The 21,450-nt window shown below is 48.9% G+C and overlaps 1 protein-coding gene across 2 annotated transcripts in view; it reads right to left on the bottom strand.

The window, feature by feature from the left end:
* ZNF592 (zinc finger protein 592) overlaps window positions 1-20,227 on the bottom strand; it is a 40,453-nt gene extending 20,226 nt beyond the window's left edge. Inside the window, exons 1-3 of one of the 2 annotated variants that reach the window (XM_068695289.1) lie at window positions 20,085-20,227; window positions 19,153-19,267; window positions 12,869-15,207 (exon numbers count right to left, since the gene is read on the bottom strand). In XM_068695289.1, the coding sequence (XP_068551390.1) occupies window positions 12,869-15,199 (2,331 nt within the window). In that variant the 5' untranslated portion in view covers window positions 15,200-15,207; window positions 19,153-19,267; window positions 20,085-20,227. Of the gene's footprint in view, window positions 1-12,868; window positions 15,208-19,152; window positions 19,268-19,370; window positions 19,695-20,084 lie in introns of those variants that run through there. The other variant, XM_068695290.1, reaches the window with a different exon arrangement.
* Window positions 20,228-21,450: the final 1,223 nt, after the last annotated feature.

Genomic DNA, 21,450 nt, shown 5'->3' with positions numbered 1-21,450 from the left:
CCCCTGGGCAACCAGCACAGAGAAAAACCTGAATCTTCACTGCCTGGAGTGCTTGTGCTTGATCTGAAACGTGCCCAAATCACCCCTCTGCCTGCAGCATTCAAGGGGCTTTGTGGCTGGGCAGTGCTGCCTGGGGATGTGCAGGCTACACACAGAAGCAGTGAGCCTCCCCATGACATGAAAGGCTGTCAACAACCCCAAATATGCTGACATAGGGTAGAAATGTTTGGGGGCCAGCTAGCAAGAGGCATCAACACTAACGGTTATCTTCCTCAGACCCTGCAACAGCAGGAAGGCTGCCAGAGAGTGCACATGCATGATAGGGAATAAAAAGCAAGAGTCTGGGGAGGATAAGGAGAAACGAATTTATTGCGACTACGGATGCCGTGGCAGGAGCTGGAAGGATTCCCACGCTGACACCATGCTGCAGGGTGGGGACAAAACAAAAAAAAAAACAACAACCAAGCCTCCGAGTTCAGATTGTCTCATGGAAGAGACGAGAATTTAGGGAGCAAACAGACAAAATGAAGAACGATGAGTCACGGACAAATTAGTAAGAGTAATGAAAACTGTCATCTTTAACCAGCATTACTGGTACTGTACTTGGGAAGAGTCAACACCGCTTCTCCCTCCCTGCTTCATCCAAGTTCTCCAAAGGACTCCAAAGCCACGGGGGTAAGGAAGATGTGCCCTCCAGATGGGTCAGTCTACCTGGATTTCCAAAAAGAGTTTTGCAATGCCCTTCTCTAAAGGCTTTCAAGGGAACTAGCTGCTAGGGCATACACAAAGATGACTTACGCATGGATAAACCACCGGCCAGAAGACAGAAATAAACAGCTCTTTCATGGAGGAAGGGCTCTAGGAAAGGTCTGCTGGAATATGGGCTCTTCAAAATACTCACAAAATATCTGGGAAAGGGAACAAACAGTGAAATGGCAAGGAAGGCTGATGATAGCCTGGTTAACTCAGCATACTATAAATAAGAACCGGCCACGAAGAACAGCAAAAAGACCACAGAGGACTGAGTATCCAGGTAAGCACACGGCAGGTTACGTTTGGCTATCGAATCTACGTGACGTACATGGGAAAAGCAGTCAGCTTTACACATGGAGCAACAGCCTGCAAGCCAACCACTGCCACTACAGGAAGGAGACACTTCTGAGATGTTTATCAGCAGTGTTCTGCAGCAATCAAAAAAATAAATTAGATGTCAGGAACGAATAAAAAAGCAAAAACCAGCATGGGATGAGACAGAAAACATCTCCCCCCTGTACATAATGCCCACAGTTCACTCCTGTATGAATGGTGGTCACCTCCTTCGCTCCAAAGTACACAGTAATGCTGAAAAAGGTCCAGTGGAAGAAAATAAAACTGGTAACTAATGCCTTTAAGCTTATTCTCATCCTTTCCTTAAGGCCTGCAAAGGACTTGCGGCCAGAAATCCTGCCATTTAGCTGCCCAGAGGCAGAGCAGGAGCCAAGGGGCAGCCCCATTTCAGCTCCCCACGTCCCCAAGGCTTCATCTTGGAGCCCAAGTGGCGTTCTCTTTTGCAACGCTTCTGCTTTGTACGAGAAATTTTAACTTGGTTCCAGATGTCACATTTTTATCTCTCTCCTAGTTTTCCATGACTTTTCAAAGAAGTCTGGCAGCAATTTGAGACATTCATTAGTCAGTTATTTCTAAAGCGTGTTACCAGGATATGATTTTGAGTTGTGTAATGTCTGCGTTTCTCATATACTCCCATAACCTACACTTTAATCAAGAGTTATTTATTACAAGTTTTACTTAATTCTGGTTCGCCTGCCACCCAGCATTCAGGCTTTGCTTTCAGAAGTCACAATCACACACACAGAAAAGTGCTCAGAAGCTCAGGCACTTCAGAATACTTAATTTTATTCCCATTTCTGTTTATTAACGTCTTCAGAAGGGAAAAAAAAAAAAAAACATAAAAACTAAATACTCATTGAAGTAGAGTTAAGGTTAAAAAAACATGCTAGACCAACTCTTTCAGAGTGCTAACTGCAATCCTGAAGCCACAAAGGTATTCATAAAGCAGGAAACTTGAGGATAAAGCCCAGTTTTGCTGTGGGAAGCGCCTGCACAGAGACAGCATCAACGACCCTTCTGCTTCATTAAAACAATTGGCTAAATGACTGCCTCGCATTTGTTCCGTTTACAAGCATGTTTTCGTCCAGCCCAGCTGTGCACAGCACACCGGATCAAAGTCAGAGCCATCTCCCTTCTCACACACTGGCAGCACCACAAAATCCCGGCGGGCAATCCTCCTGATGGCTACAGACAAAGCCTGCAAGCAGCCAGGGCACCATCCCATTAACACCCCGCTGGAGGCTGAACCCGGGGCACGAAACCCTTCGCTTTCACTGTTTCTGACACAAACCGAAAGGGAACCAGCTGTGGTGCAAGCAGAGACACTTCACATGGGGTTCAGACCCTCTGCTGCTACAGAGGGTTAAGGGATGCCAACAAAATTCACATCTATTTAACGAGAAGCCCCCAGACTCCTTGACACGACCATTGCGTAGCTTCAGCTGAAAACACGGGGTTGTGCTGACTGCAAGGCATGGAACTGAGGCTACGAAAGAGGAAAAATTTCATAAGGCTAACAACCTCTATGTTAAAAAAAATAAATCATTAAGGACTCAGAGTGAAACAGTTAGAGGGGAAGAGCACTGGTATTTTTGGAACACAAGTGCACTTGTCCTTTACATATTCATATCAAAAATCCCCCACCAGAGGTGCCCCAAAGCCCCCGTCCTTCCCAAATCCAGCCTTTCAATAGCTTTTATTTTCCTGCCTTAGCAGAACTGAGGGGACAACCAACACTTCTGGCAGCCAAGGGACCGCAGGCCGTTTGAGCGGCGCAATGTAGATTAGCAGGATGTTTCTGCTATTAAAAAAAAAAAAAATAGAAGGGAATTACCACTTTGAGTTAACCGTTAACTTTGCATTAGCTTTCACTTACTGCCTCACTGGGCTGCATGCCAGCGAGCCGCATCCTTCAGCACGGCTGGGTGGCACGCCGGCTCCGGCAGCCCGCGGCTCCAGCCCTCACCTTCAGCTCCACACCTCCTGCAGGCACAGCTTCTTGCCAGCCCACCCGGCAGTCAGCGTCTCTGAGCGAACCAGATGCCTGGAGGATGATTTTTCACTCGGATGGTCTCAAGTTTGTAACGGTGCTACGCAAAATTTTACCTCTGCGAGCAGAAGCGGCCAGCAGAGGATTTCTTCTGCGGTCTTTGTGATAGACAAACTGCATCCTTCCCCCTGGCTTTCTTTGAATAGGTATCATTTCATTAGCCCGTTCAACTTAAAGATCTGAAAAGCTACAAGAGAAACCTGAAGTTATTAATTACAAGAAAATTCTGGAACCAAACTGATACCCTGAGACCAAGACATTCAAGTTTTGAAGGAACACACAAGTCCAGCCCTAATGTGGACACTTTTAACCTCATTAACTCTGTACTCTCGCAGAGTACAAAGATACTTCTGTTTCCTTGGTTATAGCTGCCTGTTTTAACGTGTCAGCCCAGAGGGCCAATGCCACCACGGGAACCTGCTTGGCCGTCAGCCTAAAGGACTTAATTACAATTCAATGCGGAACTTCTCCATCTCCCCCCTCTTCGGCTCACCCTGTCTCACCCCCCTCTCCACCACGTCTGCTCTGTGTCGCATCCCTCTCAGCAGTGCTCCTGCACCTTGTCCAGCACCCAATGCTCCCAAACCCAGCCTCCTTCTCACACCCTCCCAAGACTGACCCCTCCATACACACCCCTAAATATTCCCAAGACACCGGGGTGATTAAGCCCCGGTCAACTAAGGCATTCATGTAAAACCTGATTCCCTGGAAGTTAAGGCTCTTCCATAACCACAAAATACGTTCTTGCATTTGCAGCAAAGTGTGTAGCTCTAGGAATTGCCAGCTGTAGGGAACAAAGGAATTTCAATGCAAAATGAAGTTTCACGCCAGTACCCCATGTGCAGACAACGCTGCATCAAACCAACCTAATTCTGAACGTTCTCAGAGCTTTTCTCCTGCTGTCAGCCCTCATTTTAAGAATTTCAGTTTCCACATCTTTTCTTCGGAGCCGCCAACCAACCACTCTGCCTCTCACATTGCGACTCGAAACCTGAACTCCCAGTTGCTAAAATAACCCCTTACTGGATGACACTGGGCTTTCACATCCCCACTGTCAAGTCACCAGCACGTCCCCAAAGACGACATGGCACTTTTCCTTCTCCTTTCTCATGACAGTAACGTTAAAGCCCTCTGCTTGCCCTCTACCCAGCAGGGCAGATTTCCACCCATCCATCGGTTGCTGCCCATCTAGCCTCTCAGCTCTGCTCCTTTCTTCTCACCCTGCATTTCCTCGTGCTTCGTGTCCTATCACAGACAGGATGATGGCAGCTCACGCTCCATTTTTGCTGTGATCTTCACCACGTTGCTTTTTCACTGGCTCCCTTCCTATTTCACCAGCCAACTATTTGCTAATCCCAGCTACAAGATCCCAGCCCTTCCACAGAAGGAAGGTTCGTAGGATCCCCTCCCTCCACCTGCAGGGCTTTGCCTGACCCAGCCCAGGACACCGTTTTACTCTTTGTGCACGTTGCTGGTTCATGGTCACCTTGGTGTCCCTCAGGACCCCTCAGGGCCTTCTCTGCTGGGCAGCTTCCCAGCTGGGTGCCCCAGCGTGTCCTCCTGGGGCTGGGTTTTGGTGGTGTTCCCCAGGGCAGGGCTTTGCACCTCTTGGTGAACCTCCTCGGGTTCCTGCCCCCCCACATCTCCAGCCTGCCCAGGTCCCTCTGGATGGCAGCAGTTTGGTGGCACCTGCAGAGCTGCTGAGGGTACATCATACCCCATCACCCAGACTGTTAATGAAGCTGACAGGCCTGCACCCAGCCCTGACCCTTGCACACTGCTGTTAACTGGCCTCCAACCAGCCTTTGCACTTGCTCACCACCCCCCCAGGCCTGGCTCCGCATCCAGCTTCCAGCCCGCCCCGCTGGCTGCTCACCCAGCCCATACCTCACGGCTTTCCTAGGAGGTTCCTAAAGAGGACAGCAACAACAGCTGCATTGACATCAAGCTGGGCAGCACACACTGCTCCCTCCTCATCTACCACGAGGGAAGGCCACCAGCCTGGCCAAGCAGGAGCCAGCAGCGTGCCCTTGCTGGGAAGGCGGCGAGCAGCGGTCTGGGCTGGAGGGAGGGGATGGATCCTGCCCTGCTCAGCTCTGGGGAGGCCATGCCAGGAGCCCTGGGTCCTGTGCTGGGCTCCTCAATGCAAGGGAGAGCTGGACAGACTGGGGAAAGTCCAGCAAAGGGCCATGGAGATGAGAGAGGGGCTGAGCACCTCTCCTGGGAGAGGCTGGGACTGCTCGGCCTGGAGCAGTGGGGGTCAGGGGGAGCTTACCCGTGTCTGTACATAGCTGCAGGGTGTACAGAGGACTGAGGCAGGCTCGTAGTGGTGCCCAGTGCCAGGACAAGAGGCACCAGGCTCAAACTGGAACACAGAATGAACATCAGAAGTGCTTTTTTACTGTGTGGGTGACTGAGCACTGGCACGGGCTGCCCAGAGAGGCTGTTGAGCCTCCCTCCTTGGAGATCTTCCAAAGGCGCCTGGATGTGGTCCTGGACAACTTGTTCCAGGTGTCCCTGCTTGAGCAGGGGTTGGAGCAGATGCCCTCAGAATCCCGAGCTCCACAACCTCATGGACACCACAGCCACGGCTGCTTTTGATTTTCACACATCCAACAAGCCCCTCGTTGTCAATGAACGTGAGGTGCAGCAGAGCACTGGCAGCCCTTGCGCTCGGGTCAGGAGGCTGGCACTGATGTCCAGGGCTCTCCTGGCCTGCTCGTGCCCTCCGGTGCTGCAGATGTTTTGTGGACCTGCTCCTGTGAGCGTGAGGCTGCTGCCAGCTGCCTGTACAGGGCCTCGTCTGTTCTTCCCATTTTTTCTGCACACACACCTGCAGCTCCTCATGTACACTCCCCATGCTGCATGTGTTGGTGCATGGGCACTCCAGAAGGACACCTCCACCTCCTCCTCCTCCTCACACCCTTCCCTGCACCAGCAGGGTTTGAGACCACCACCACCACCCAGCCCTTCTGCTCTGGACACTGTCAGCATCACTGGTGCCCATATGGAGGAACAACAAGGCAGAAGGAGCCTTCCCTCTTGGTGCCAGAAGCCCTCAGCTTCCAGCCTCACAGCTCCCACGCACCGTCCTGCCAGGGACAGCCTCTGCCCCCGATCCCCTCCTCGCTCTCATGCTGGTTCCCCTGCGTGCTGACCTCCGTCCCCTGGGGGCTGTGGGACCAAACGAGGGTGGGATTGTCACCCTGTGTGGCAGCAGCCCACACGCTGATTTAAGTGGACCACAGAGCTGCACCCGAGCCTCCTTCCTCCCCAGCCTCTCCTCAGCCCAGCGCGCTGTTCTGGCCTCAGGGTACAGGCTCTGGCTCCTATCCTGCCACTCATCTCTTTGTCTGCGCTCCCAGCAGCCTCATTCCCTCCATGTGCTTTCACCATAACATCCTCCAACCCTTTGCTTCCATAAAATCCAGAGGGAAAACCTCCATATAAAAACAAACCAAACAAAGTCAGCCTTTGCTGGTACCTAGGAGTTGCATTCATCGCAGTTGGCTTGGGAGAGGAAGAAAGCAGTACTCTACAGGGCCACGAGAATATTTATTGGTTTTTAATCTTGTTTTCCAAATTAAAACATGAACATGCAAGAAAAAAAATAATTAAAAAGGAAAAGAACAGCAGAGATATAGCTGCTTTCTTACTTGCTACTTTACTGCTGGGAGATTACCAGTGCAGCATGTGGTCCTACTAGCTTCTGGCAAGTTTTAGCCAATAAATTATAAAACATTGATTTAAGAGGGGGAAGGAAGAAGAAACAGAAAAGGCAGCCATAAAATTGCTTTTAAGTAACTCTAGTGTAGGTGGTACATAAACAGGATACGTCATGTCTCACTGAAAAATCTTACTGGACAAATAAAGAACAGAAGAAGAAAGAGAGGGGGAAGAACAAAAGCACAGAGGTGGAGGAAAATTCAGAGGTCCTTAGTTTACGTGTTGTACTTCAAGTCTTTGCTACCTCTGTGGATTTTGGATGGTAACATCAGAAAAAGACAAAAAGCAAAGTAGGAAATGTCTCCGGTTACTACTAGATGGACAATTATGCCCAAGAGGGTCAGACAGTACTCCGAATTCTTGCACATTATTGTGCACTGTTCTGTCCTTGCCAAAAAAAACAAATAAGCTCGGCCTCAAAACCAGTTTGTAACCTTCGTTCGCTACTTCTACGGGAAACCTCTTCCAGAATTCATTCCTCTGATGATGACAAACCAGCTCCTCATTTTCCATGTAAATCTATGAGTCTGTTCTCGCATCAACGTTGCCCGTAGGTTTAAAAAGCTCCACTCTGTAAACATCGCAGCGAACACAGAGCAGCCTCACACACCCGCTTTGTGAGGAAAAGCAGACCTATAATGAAAGCATGAGGATCTGCACGGGTTTTGTTCATCTGGAATTTGAGCTCCGTTCCGAAAAGGCTACAAGAACTGTCTGATGCTGACAAACTACAGGGGCTGATCCCTGAAGGGAAGCACTTCATTTCTGAAGATTGGATTTCTGGAAGGAAGCGCCACAACCCTCACCTTAATATTGTGTCTTGTGCGGTACTGAAGGAGACCCATCGTAACGCTTCAGTTCTTTGCCAAGCTAAACTCATAAAGGTCTTTTAATTTCCCCTCGTAACATCATCTTTCCACTTCCCCAGTCGTCCAGCCTTCATTTATTCCAGCTTCTCCCTGATACACGCAGAACAATGCATGTTCCTCCCGGTAAGTAATTGCTAGCAGCGACAGGGAGCATTAACAAGACCCTGGCTGGTGCTGCAAGTTGACTCGAATCCCTCGCACAAAGTGGTTGTTCAGAGCCTTCCTGCAACCAAACACATATCCTGATTCTCTATTGCTTCACCCCATTCCTATGCAGTCCTCACGACCATCTAGGTCCTCCTGTAAAACAGCCAGTTTTTCCCCCAATGACTTCTAACTCTGTTGGTTCCACAAATTTTACCGACACATCCAGCCTCCAAGGTCCTTAACACAAACATCAGCTAGGATGTTAGAGCTGGATACAGCCACCCCTCAGGCAGTGCTACAGGCAACCTGTCCCCCGTTGCAGTTCCCTCCTCTTTTACCTGATTCTGCTCCAACCTCTTAAATTTACTTCTTCAGTAGAGCCGTTCCCCACACAGCACTCCTGTCAGCCATTTCACTGAACATCTGGACAATTAGGATCTACCTAGTTCTCCAATCCAAAAATAAATTGCAGAACATGCATATCGGATTAATTTGGCATAATCTAGCAACTATTTAATCAGACTCCCCCCCCTCAAAAACACAACTTGCTCTAGAATATAACACTGCTGTAGTCAGACCAAACAGACCTGAAGTTACAAGACATCTGCTTCCACCTCTGGAACATCTGGCTGGATATAATACCTGCATGCAGCACGGCAGCCTGTGTGATCAAAATCCAACCTACCAGATATTCAAGCTCACACTGTTTTCTTCTTGTGATTCTGCAACCGAGGAGTAAATAAATCCTATCAAGTGATGATTGCAAAAATGGCCTCACAAGTCTCCAAAAAAAAAAAAAAAAAGGTAAAAATAACTGAGATCCATTAATACGATCCAGTTAAAACACACATCCAGTAAGTCCTGTTCTATTTCTGAAATGGATTAACTCGTAACTCGCAATTCTATATCCTCGCTAAAAGCCAGAGAGCCCACCTTAGCATTTAGCTGCCTTCATCTTATGCATATTCTATACAAAACAAAGTCCAGTCGGATTTCCCTGCTGTACTTTGAGTAACTGCAACCACGTAGCCACTGGAAGCCCAAAATGTAATATTACAGCCAAGCTCTCAATCATTTCTCTAAAGGTCTTTCCGCTCCACCTTCTCACTCCCAGCATCATCGCCTTCTCATCCCTGTAGTTGCTCCAGATCTCCTCCTGTCCCGACTGTCCGGGGCCACATCCACGTTCCTCTTCCCTTCTCCAAAACGACCAGGATCCACCGATGTCACTCACATTTTGGCCTCACCTAGGGAACTCGTTTACCTGTTATCAGCCCCATTAATACGGACTTTACCCAAGGCCATTCAGAAAGATAAGACAGTATTTTCCAAACCACTGGCAGGAATAAACACACAATTTGTCTGAGTTTCCTTTTGAACAGATACAAGAAACATGAAGATGTCTAACCAATTCAAACAGTCGCGGTAAGAAATTCCAATTAAAGTGAGAAGTCTTAGGTACCGATACAGGATAAGTTTTCTCATGGAGTGAAGCCAGCTTAAGCTGCATCCCCTCTCCAATCCAATCACTCCTGCCTCTCGCTGCAGCTCACTTATCCTTCAGTTATTTCACTGCAGCCTGAAACTGGGTAACTGTAAAGTATCATACTGAAAAAATTAGCCTTCTACTTCTTTTCTCGAACAACCTTGTTGGATAAGACATCTTCCCTGCTTTCCAAACAGGGTGACATTCTTCTTCCATACCAAGCTAGAAAGCTTATCTTCTTGTTTCTCAGGTTGTGCACACATTAGATGTGCATGTTTCATAGTTAATAATCCAAATTTAGTATCATTTCACACAAGAGCTCTAAAGAACACCAATCAAACATCAACCCAGCTTATTTTCCATTTGTCAGGAGTCACCATCTTTTAGTACAGACCTGGGAACAGCAAATATGCCACTGCCACCCTTTGTCTTCAGCCACTGACCTTTCCCAAGAATTCCCTTTCCTGGGATAATCTGGAACCAGGTACTTGAATAATCACTTCAGGCAACAACACAACAAGGACCTGCTCTGCTACAACCAAAGTTAAAGGGATTTTTTTTCCTGTTTCCTGAAGCTCTTTAGAACATGTAAGCCGAGCCACAGCTTTACTTTGAAAATAGCAAGATGCTCAGTCCCAGAATTCAGACACAAGCTCTTCTCCATGCCTGAGGAAGGCATAGAGCAAGATACCGAAAAACACCAAAAAATCCAAAATACTATAGTGTGATTTCTGCTAGCGTTAAGAAACGATGACAATGTTTCCCCATCCCAAAGATAGCTGTTTCTAAATCAACATCTCAGTAGGCTGAGAAGAATGTCAGGGGCGAAAGCAGTACACAAGAGTTTTTGCTCGAATGCTTAAAATTACAACAAACACTAGATAATCAGTCCCTTGAGACATGGGGATGTGGTTCACATCTGAGGTTGTCCACAACTGTTTATACCACCTCTGCATGTTGGCATCGTCCCGCAACAGGAGCATGCTCCAGATCAAGCACGGGCACACAACTATGTGCTGAATTCACTGGAGCACACAATATGGAAATTATGTCAGATTTAGGCTTCTACGTTACCTGCAAGAGGGGAGAAAGTATCTCAGGAGTATTTTGTGGCTGCTTCTACCACCTAAGAAAGTGCTTGTGAAACTAGCTGTTAGGTCATCTCCTGCTCCTACCAATGTTCCTCTTTTTTTTTTTCCTCTGAACTATGTGAGAGTAGAAACCTCAGTAAAAAAATGCAGAGCTGGTGGAATCCCTGCCCACGGGGGCTGGAATTAGCTGACCTCTAGGGTCCCTTCCAACCCAAACCATTCCATGGTGTGTAAAACCCTCAGTTTCTCTCTGCCCCAAGCACACCGTGTCGGCACCTTTTTGCCGTGATGACTCAGAAGTTGAGCGTGGCACCCATCTCCTGCATGGACCCCCTCCAAGACCAGCTAATTTCAGACTGATTGCTGAAGGCCTTAGTGGTGACACAAAACACCTTGGGTACTGCCACAAGGCCGAGGGACGTCTTCCATGAGCTACTGCTAAACCTGAACACAAGCAGTAATGGGCATACAGGCCCAAGTTCTTTTTTCCTTTAGAAACGTAACAGTTTTGCTGAAATGGATGTTCTGTGGGATAGGCTGGATTAGGTTGGGCATTAGGAGAAATGGCTTTACCAAAAGGGCTGTGCAGCTCTGGAACGGGCTGCCCAGGGACGTGGCTGAGTCACCACCCGCTGAGGCCTTCAAGACACATGTAGCTGTAGAACTTCACAGCATGGTTTATGGTGGGCTTGTCAGTACCAGGCTCAAGGTTGGACTTGGTGATCGTAGAGACCTTTTCTAACCTGAATGATTCTGTGATTCTGGGAAGGGCACAGGGCACCAGGGGGTAATAGGGAGCAGGGACAGGAGATGTGCTGAAAAGGGCCTCCCAACACAACACTGCAGAGGATGAACGCAGCCCTTCGAGTATAAGCAGGGGAAGACCAAACAGTGAGGAGAGGGCTTTGCGAGCTCTCACGTCCCCTCTTTTTCTAGTTTTTCAACAGCTATATTCAGAAAAGCACTACAAAAAAAGATCTCACGTCTAGCAAACCTAACTCAAAGTGAGAGGCATAAACTTTTCTTGGTTAAGTTACAGAATAAATTATTTGATTACAGTCTAAAAATACTATCAGACATTTGTTCTCTCTTTAAGGAGCTCTTGAATTGATAATCCCACAACAAAAATAGGAAATACATTTTTAATGCCACTGATTAACATTTTAGCTCACTTAGGAGCACTCGCTGTATCCCCTCACCTGAAGGCTTTTCATTCCAGACTGCTGACATTTCCTAGAAATGTATTATAGTCCCAAACCAAGTTATGGCATTGATAAGAGTGCAGCGCTTACTGATCTGCCTCAGGTAAGAAATGTGATTACGTGGCCACGTCAATCCCTTCCGGCCTCGCTATTTTTCATGACACAACCATTCAGCCATAATCCATTTTTTGCTGCTGATGAATTTAAGAGAAAGATAACAAAGCATCTAAACGGGGCCACTGCATGCCCATGCTAGTAACCTCAATGCTCCTGGTGGACATTTAACAAGTAAAGGGAGGCTCTGGAGCACGCAGACACCGCAACGGCCACGGCAGAAAATGGTGGTCAGACCCCAGAAGGTCACTGGGTGGCACGGTGTCCTCATTCACAGAGCTCATGGAGGAGAGCATGGGAAGTGGAGCTGGCAGCCAGATGGACATGGAAAGCTTTCATTTCACACAAAGAAGTAAGCAAAAAGGATTCCTCCTCCTGTTCAACTTTAGGACAGTTTATACTTAAACTGAATTGACCATATCCTCTAAAATAAATTAAAAACAAACAGCAACCACAACAAAAAAACCCTACACACACACACACCGAAGTGTATCATCATGATATGTAACGAGGAGCATCCCCTTCCTCTTCATCAGTAGAGGCTGCTGGCCTCTCAGCTAGTTCCATCCCAATATATGTTTTACCAGTCTAAAAGTTAAAAAACAGCACCAAAAGTTCAAAGTATAATGCAAAGATTTTGGCAAAAGTTCTAGGAAAGGTAAAATTAAGCTCTGTCAGGTTTCCTGTACCCAAGCCTAGAGCACAAAAGCCTGTTGAAGGCACTTCTCAGCACTTGATGTGCTTGCTGGTGATCTCTGATCTCCAACACCATCTTTCTTTGATGCTCAGAAGATCTCCATAGCCTCCCTCCAGCTATTTTCTTGTCATCCCCATAATTAAAGACAGTCCCCACTTTTTACTGGCAAAGGGTAAAAAGAAGGTAAGCAAGCAATGCCAAGACATCCCTTCAGATGCACACATCCGGGCCCACACATATCCCAAATGTTCCCTGCAAGCACTTTTTTTTTTTTTTTTAAACAAAGCAACTCATTTGCCAATATGACACCTACTTCTTTCCCTAGAGGACAGTGTCTTTAAACTCAGATTTAACTAACAACATTAAAATGATGACTTACCAGTCTCTCATTATCTTCCGAGGTTCTCTGGTAATGAGCCGCTAAAGCAACATAATCCTGCGCCTGCTTGTTACATTCTAAACACTTGAGTCCTTGACGGATTAGTCGCAATGGGTCCGTGTACAGAGGCAAAGCGGGCTGAGTGTTAGTAGAAATTCCTACCCCGTTTCCTGAAGTAGCATTGGGTTTACGTGAAGGAGAGGGCGAGTGCAAAGTCTGAGGAGCCAAAGATGCTGAAGAGCTTGTAGAAGGTGAAAACATTTGGTCTAAGGAGATCGGTTTCATCAACAGCTGAGAACACTGCATGATAAATCCTTTGCTCTTATGATCTCTTGCATGTTTAAGCAAGCTACACTTATTAAAAAAAAGTAGCATAGTTGAACACTGAGTGCACATGACTTCAATGTGAACACTTCGCCTACTATAGTGTTGAGTCAGGCTTTTCTCTAAGGCAAACGAATCCCCACATTCCAGGCAACAGTACCCAGAGGCAGGTAAATTAATACTGGTGTCAGGTGGAGGGCTAAGGTTGGGAGTATATATTGGCACCGGATTGGCACTGTGCAGTACTTTGTTAAATGCCTCCACAACGACAGGAGCAGCTTTCTTGACTTGATGCACCAGCGGCACCGACATTTGAGTCACCTGAGGCTGATTCCGCCTCTGCGCTGATGACTTCGCCGTAACAGAAGCAGCAACACTGTGCGGAACTAGGTTGAGATTTGCCAAGTGCACGGCTTTGGGAAGAAGGCTGGAGGTGGTCACGCTGGACGGCTGCACCACGATACTCTGCTGCTGCCTCTTGCTCAGCTGCTGCCCAGTGAAACCGACTTTTATGGCACCGCCGCTGCAGTTTGGCAGAGGAGATAAAGACACGGCAGAGGTGCTATTTGCAGCAAGATCTGTTTTCATACCATCTGCGTAAGGACTCGCTATGTTCGACAGCTGGATAGCCAAAGCAGCCCCATTTTTGGTTGAGTTCTTGCTAGCCTCGCTTTCCATAACTGCACTAGTGTCAGGGGAAGGGAAGGATTTGATAAACTCTTCAGCAGATGAGGTTTCTGCAGGTGACTCTTCTAACGATTTACCCAGCTCGTCATTTTCTGGCAAAATTCTAGTAACAGTTCTTTTGATCTCACCAGAGGATGTCTTGATAGTCTTTATTCTAACTTTGGGAATAGCTGGCGGAGAGCCGGCTGCCATGGAAGGCGAGCCTTTCCCACTGCTGTCGCTGCACACGCTTCGAGGACTCTCGGGCTGCTTGCTGGCCTTCCTCACCACCTCTAAGGGGCTTCGCGGACTCTTTGGCGACTTGGGCATTTTTGGACTTCCCTTTGTCCCATCTTTAAAAGGACCAGGTTCCTTTGTAAGATTCGGCTGATCGCCTTTGGGAATACAGGCAACCTTTTTGGCCTGAAGAGCTACTAACGCAGCCACGCAGGATGACAACTTCGAATGAGTTGGCTTTAACCTCTGGCGAGGTGGTACTGACGAAGACATGTTCAGATCGGGCACAGACCCTTTATCTTCTCCTAAATTATTGTGAGGGAGATCTCCAAACACCAAGCCTTCTCCAAGAAAGCTATTAGTATCTACCAAGTCCTTGCTTGACTCCACAAACCTCTCTGCTGCTTTGTCTTGGTCTCTCCTGCTCATTTCCAGCCTACTATCTGGCTGGAAGTGGATCTCCATCTTTTGATCCTTTTTACAGTACTGATCAAACATGCTTAATTCAGGCTCTGGCACCTTCCTAAAATGATCTAGTACTGAGGCTCCTGTTGGTATATACATGGAAGGCGGTGGAAAATATGGAGTTTGGGCATGTTTCAGTTTATCACCAATACTGTTCTCTTTGAACGCATCCTCTGGTTCAGGGCTGGAAATCGGGCTAAACTGACTAAACGTTGGCAAAGGCTCCGATTTGGACTGGTCCAATTTTTCAGTGTAACTTCTTGAGCTATCGCCATTGATAAAAGTCGACTCAAACTTCCCATAATTATGCACTAAAGCATGAGCCTCTGATGGCAGATCAGAGCCACGAAACCCGTTGTGCAGCAGACCAGTCCCCAGGTGATTTCCCTCCTTCTCTGCTTCAAAGGACTCCTGGCGACTCGTGTTCTTCACTATTACACTCACAACAGGAGCATCAGAGGGAGGCAAAGAGTGGGACAAGGACACGTTTTCATCTATACAGATTCCCGATGACTTCAGGTGATTCTCGTTCTCCTCGCCAGCTGATGGGATGGTCTCCTTGGCATCAAGGCTTGTCGGATCAGGGATGTCAAAAGCAGCCAAGAGGTCATCAAAGTCTGGGGTTTTCATGTCCCCCATGATGAAAGCTACAATTAAAAGCAAAATACATTGTCAGTTGTTAAGGTGTAATTGCCAGAGGCGCCTTAGAAATTAAACTTATATTCACATTTTAAAGAAAAGGTACAGCATTGAAGAAGCCTCTAGGGCAGAGTGTAGCTGCACTCCACAGAAGTTCCCTAGGCCTCTAACCTTAGGTGTTGACCACACCAGAGGAACCTGGTGTGCTGACTCTAAGAGGAAATGTACAGAGGGTGGAGCAGAGTGGAGACACCATAACCAGGCTCAGTGATAAGATGGGAACATGAACGTACATCGGAACCGATAAGCTGCATATTTGCTACCTCGGGCCAACTGCCTGCCGTGTTTTAGACAAAATGCTGTCCTTTTGATGAACTTTGTCCATTCTAATACCAAAACACACCTCCATCCCAAAAGCTACTTGCCTCCAAGGTGTAACCGCGCCTCTCTGGGAAACAGAAATCTCTACAGAGTCACTTTATATCTTTTCATGCGTTTGTAGCCAGATAGTGTTACTCACACTCTTGGTATTTGCACGTGCTTTGCAGACAGTGAATTTATCACAAGCAATCCAAAGAACCTGTGCATCTGTTGCTTTAATAAATTGCACTACTCGTTAATCAAGCCATGGTAGTTCTCACTGAACATGACCAAACTCCTCAAGCGTGGCCGTGGTAGTTCATGGAACGCGACTAGATTAAGGGTGTGTTACTTTATTTGTGCATCTGTCATCGTGATGGTTCAGTACTCTGAATGTGGCTGGACTTAGGATGAATTAAACATCTCCCCCAATAAATTTACCCTTTAATGCAATAGGTATTATTTCTCTCAAGGACAAACTTTGTAAGATGTTGATGCAAATGACTTATGTGACAAAAAGCACAAACTACCCAAAACACTAACGCAGCATGGTACAAACGCTAGAAACATCTGCTGCAGACACTTCAACTTCCATTTCAACTACTCCAAGATTGACTTTTGACACACAAAGATATTTGCTCTGCGGGACCCACCTTTTTTTAAACACAGCTTGCTTGGCACAAAGATATGCAGGCCAAGCAAGCTCTCTAGGGAAAGGGAACCCCACTCTGGCTCCTCCTGGCCCATCAGTGACCAGTATCAGTTCAAACTGCGGCCACCAGGCAATTTTCACCACACCGAGGGTCTCCCACTAGCATCAGTTCTCAGTTTTTGTCATCTTCACTCCTTCTGCCATGCTGCTTCGGAGGGCAATCGTGGGGAATGAACCTCTTCTACCTGCACTGCTCCTGGACAATCAGCAAAAGCTCAGTTTCCATCCTGCTCAAGCCACAGGGACAGATGACAAATGACAGGAGCTGTTCATCTACAGTCCTGCAACACCACCTCTCCTCTCCAGGTTGTCTGCGGAGCTGCTCCCGGTGTTGCAAGCAAACCAGTGGGAGATGGCATCCCCTTCACATCTGGTCCAAACACAACCTTTTGAATGTAACCGAGCCCACAGGGAAGATGTTGTTTCAACCTGATACCTCCAAGAACAACTGTCATCATGAAATTCAACTTAAAAGATTCAGAAGTACATTACTGTTTTTTTTTTTTTTTTCTTTTTTTTGAGAGCTAATACTCTGAAGAATTCAGTCCTCCTTCAAGGCCAAAAACCTAGAGGTAAACAGGTAGGCCAAGAGAAATAGGCCTGAAAACTGAGATGACTCCCTACGCAGGGCAATTTAAATAATACAAGTCTTCAGTAAATATTTCAGTACAGCCGCTCAAAGCAAACTGCGAACCAGGCAGGGGTTATTTGAAACAGGGGGCAATCCTTAATTAGATAATGATGCCACCAGGCCCAAACTGCCCAAAGACAAAGTAAAGGATCAGATCCGAATCGTAACAAGAAATGACGTTCCCAGCCAGCTCTCTTCACAAGCCCTCCAGAAGGGAGCGGGGCTTAGACACCAGCCACAGAGCCCTACGACAGCAATAATAAAGCTCTGATGAGATGCATGATGAAAACTGACAGCACAGAATTGCTTGAGCATTTGTGCTCACTGCTGTATGGGGTTTGCCCCCACATTTAACCAAAATGTTGGTGCGACAAATAGACTTCCCAAACATTTAATGAGCCATCATTTAACACGTTTCATTTGAAAGCAAACTGCTGTATGCAGGGAGGAAAAGGCCCGAAGAGCACCAAGTAAACTTGCAGAGCACCAGTTCCTGCTTGGCAAGGAGCACCCACAGGCAAAGTCAGTCCCGCCACACTCACTTGACTTGGGCTGCATCCGTGCTGCCAAAGCCAGCAGCGAGTGAGAGAGACGGAAGGAGTGGCAAGAGCCCAAAAGAAGGGGGAAGAGCTGAGAGCAGAGGTGCAGGCAGGGAGGAACAAGGACCTTGGGACGAGGCAGAGGGAGAGAAAGTAGCTGTTTGACACCTCCCCCAACAGGCTGGGAGCTGCTAATTGAAGGCTGCTTTTATTATTTGTGACTGGGTTAAAAAAGTTCATCAAATGCCACATTTAAAAGCAAACAAAACAGAACTCTTCCTGGCAGACTGCTGGTAGAGGGAACCAGCATTTCTATTTCTAGAGCTGGGCCAGGAGAAATCACCGCAGCACAGAACGAGGCATACTGGTCTTCGAGCATTAGTTCAGCCGTGCCTACAGACAAGCCCTGGAGGTGTTGCTTTGGTTAATCTACTCCAACACACTTCTGTGGAGATTTACTTGGCTTAAAAGTGGCTCGCTGTGGTTTAGCTTAAACTTGTTCTCATTCTTAAATTAAACCACAAATATGAATGTCCAGACGGCTCTGCAGTAATTTACAAGTCCCATCCCTCAGCCAGGTAGGGCAACGGTGCTTTGAGTTAAGTCCCCAAAGCCCAGAGGATTACCCATATGCTTCAAATCACCAGCACTTGATAATGAGTTTAGAAACATCACAGATTATTGCAGTTGGCAAGGAGCGCAGACCTGAAACCTCCCTTTCCTTTGGGTGGGAAAACTTGTGCCAGTTGGGCAGGAGCAAGGCATCGTTCAGCTGCTGAGATTCCTGGCACACAAATCCCTACGCGAGGAAGACATTTCGTTCCGTAACCTGGAACACCCAAGTTTTATATACAGAAAAATCAGCTTGCCAATCACTCGACCCTTCTCTTTTCACCCCCAAATACCTATCCACATCTCTGGATGTGTATTTTAAAACACGAGGCAAAAATGAATCCAAGGTATCCGCAGCATTACAAAATAAGCTTTTCTTGGAAGAAACCCTGCATTTTCAGATTTCGTGTACGTCTTCAGGCCTATAAAAGACGAGTTCGTGTTCTTTACTATTATGAGAAGAAGCCTCTATTCAAGCATTTCTACACAAAACCGCATCTTAAACTTGTCAAAGCTACAATTCCTTCAGAAAATCAAAGTTGGACACAAATTCTAGAGAAGACTGCATACACATCTTGCCAATGGAAGAGCTTATAAGTGACATAAATTTAAAACTCTGATTAGACACTACTTATTTCTGCTCTTAGATAACAAACGGGACAAGTATATTGAGGAAATTCTGCCCAAACTTTCCACGAACTGGCTTGTGAGGAAAGCAGAAAATAAGGACTTCCATCCTTACTCCATCCTTCCATTGCTAAAGACTTGCCTTAGAAACAAAGCTCAGAAGCCAAGTTTCTCTCTCTGGTTGCCTATAAAAGACATGGAGGTTGAGACTTCCAAAGCAACGGGTTAGATCAGTAACATACGGAGAGAACAAGGACTCACGGAGTAAAACACATGTATTTCACTGTGCAAAGCCAACCGCAGAACAGCGTGTTTCTCCAGGAGGCAGGGAACCTAGATGTCTCCATGCCATCCCCGCGAACTTGCTGCAGGCGCTATGGCAAAGCCTAGGGCCTTCTGCTCTGGCTTAAGCTTCCCAACTCCGCAGAGGTACCTCAGTACCCGGTGTCTCCCGCACCCGTCCTGTACAAACCTTTCACCAGCAGCGTTATTCCTGCGGACTTTGGGAGATCCGCAGCGGCTCCTCTTCTCCAGACTTCCAAGCAGCGCGTAGCATGCTGCTCGAGGAGGAAGTTCAGGCTTGCCACCTAACACAAGAGCACAAAAACGCAATTACACGAGGCTGGGCGTCTCGAGACAATAAATATTCATACAGCTGCAACACAACAGTTAGGTACAACGGAAAAACACCTCTTGCTGCGACGGCAGGCCCGGAAAAAAGCAGCTTTTCCCCGGAGCGGGTGCGGAGGCAGGCCGGGACCGCTTGCCAGGGGTTCTGCTGGGCTGTCAGGAGCGGGGAAGCGCGGGGAGCAGCCGCCAGCTGGCAGCGGGGCCGGCCAGGGGCTGTCAAGAGGCAGCGAGCCCAAAGCTCGGCGAACTCTGCCAGGCAGCGGAGGCTCCGGCCGGGGGGCTGCAACCCGCAGCCGGCACCGGGGGGCAGCGCTCAGGCCCCGCCACCCGACACAAAGGGCAGGCAGGCAGGCGGCCGCCCCCCCCCCCCTTTCCCTCTCCCTTTCTCCCTCCCTCCCGTTCCTCCCCCAGCCCGGCCGCGCTGTCAGCCCGCCGCGGCCCAGCCCCGCGGCCCCACACGTGGGCGAGCCCCGCCGAAGTTTGCTCGCCCGCCGGGGCCGGGCCGCGGAGGCCGGCCGGGAGCCGCCTCCTCCTCTCCTCTCCTCCTCCTCCTTCTCCTCTCCTCACCGCCACCGCGGCCCCACGGTTGCCTGTGGTGGTGGTGGCGGTGGTGGCGGTGGGGCCGCCCTGCCCTGCCCGCGGGGCGGCAGCAGCACCGGGAGGCAGCCGCGGGGCTGGGCGGAGGGCGAGCGAGCAGGGCAGGGAGGGGAAGAGGAAAAGAAGGGAAGGGCAGGGCGGGCCCACGGCGCGGCCGGGCGGGCGGGCGGCACTCACCCGCTCAGGCGGCTCCTCCGCCGGCCACCGAGCAGCCGCCGGGGCCCCGCGCAGGCCTCACCCCGCACCGGGCACCAACGGCCGCAACATGGCGGCGGCGGCGGCGGGCGGGGCCGGGGGCGGGGCGGGGCCGGGACGGGGCACGGCGAGACCGCCCCCCCCCCCCTCCGCTCCCCTCCCTCACCGCCGCCACCGCCACCGGGCTGGGCCTACGGGGACGGGGCCGCGGCCGGGCTGGGCCCTGCTTGGCACCGGGAGCCCCCGCTCCGTGCTTGGGGCCCCGCACACACACACGGAGCAGGCCCCGCTCTGAGGCGCTCCGTGGCTCCGCTCGCCCCAAATCCGGCTTCTGGGGCAGGCAGGGTGCTCGTCAGCTGCTGATTAACACCGTGTTTTTGGCTTTTTTTTGTCCTTATTCTGCCCCAAAGCCGGCGGTCGCACGGTTTTATTCAGGGTTCTTGTCGGGTGAGTGGGCCGCCCTTGTAGGCTTCGCGGCCGCCCACTCGCTTTTCGGAAATGTGAAAACCCAGGGCTGGGTTTTTCCCCAGTCCTATGGAGCTTGCGTCGTCAGTCGTTAGGATTTATCGACTATTGGTTTTGATTGCTTGGTGACTTCCTTAACTGCTAGCACTTTTGGGGTACTCGTTATTAAATCCCACCGCTTAAAAAAATAAAAAAGGTTATTGTGATGGCTTGTGCTCAGTGCTTTCTGTAGTTACAGATAGATTCAGAAGCACCAGTTCACCAGTTAGCCCACACCTGGAGCGCTGGGTCCGGTGCTGGGTCCTCGCCAGAAGAGAGCCAGAGGCGTACTTCACAGAACCACACAACCATCTCTGTTGGAAGAGACCACCAAGAGATCTCCTAGTCCAACCTCCGACCTAACACTAACAAGTCCTCCACTAAACCACATCACTAAGCTCTACATCAAAACATCTTTTAAAGACCTCCAGGGATGGTGACTCCACCACTTCCATGGGCAGGCTCCATCTGAACATCAGGAAGCGCTCCTGTGCTGTGCAGGTGATGGAGCACTGTCATGGGCTGCCCAGAGAGCCTGTGGGGTCTCTGTCCGTGGGGATCTTCAAAAACCACCTGGACGTGGTCCTGGCCATGCTCTTGAGTCACACAGCTTGAGCAGGGAGATTCAGCCAGATGACTTCCAGACGTGCCTCCAACCTCAACAAGTCTGAATCTGTGAAGCATTTGGTGTTAAGGTGTGACTGTGCCATTCTCCTTCTGTTGTAAATAAAAGCCAGAAATATTTATTGTGTTTGTCTTCCTTGTGACACAACCTTACCATCTATATCGCATACTACATGTACAGTACTGTTCATATAGCATTTGTTTCTCATCAGTTAGGTAA

Source organism: Anas acuta, chromosome 12, assembly GCF_963932015.1.
Source record: "Anas acuta chromosome 12, bAnaAcu1.1, whole genome shotgun sequence".
Lineage (NCBI taxonomy): Eukaryota > Metazoa > Chordata > Aves > Anseriformes > Anatidae > Anas > Anas acuta.
This window is presented reverse-complemented; position numbering and strand designations above follow the sequence as displayed.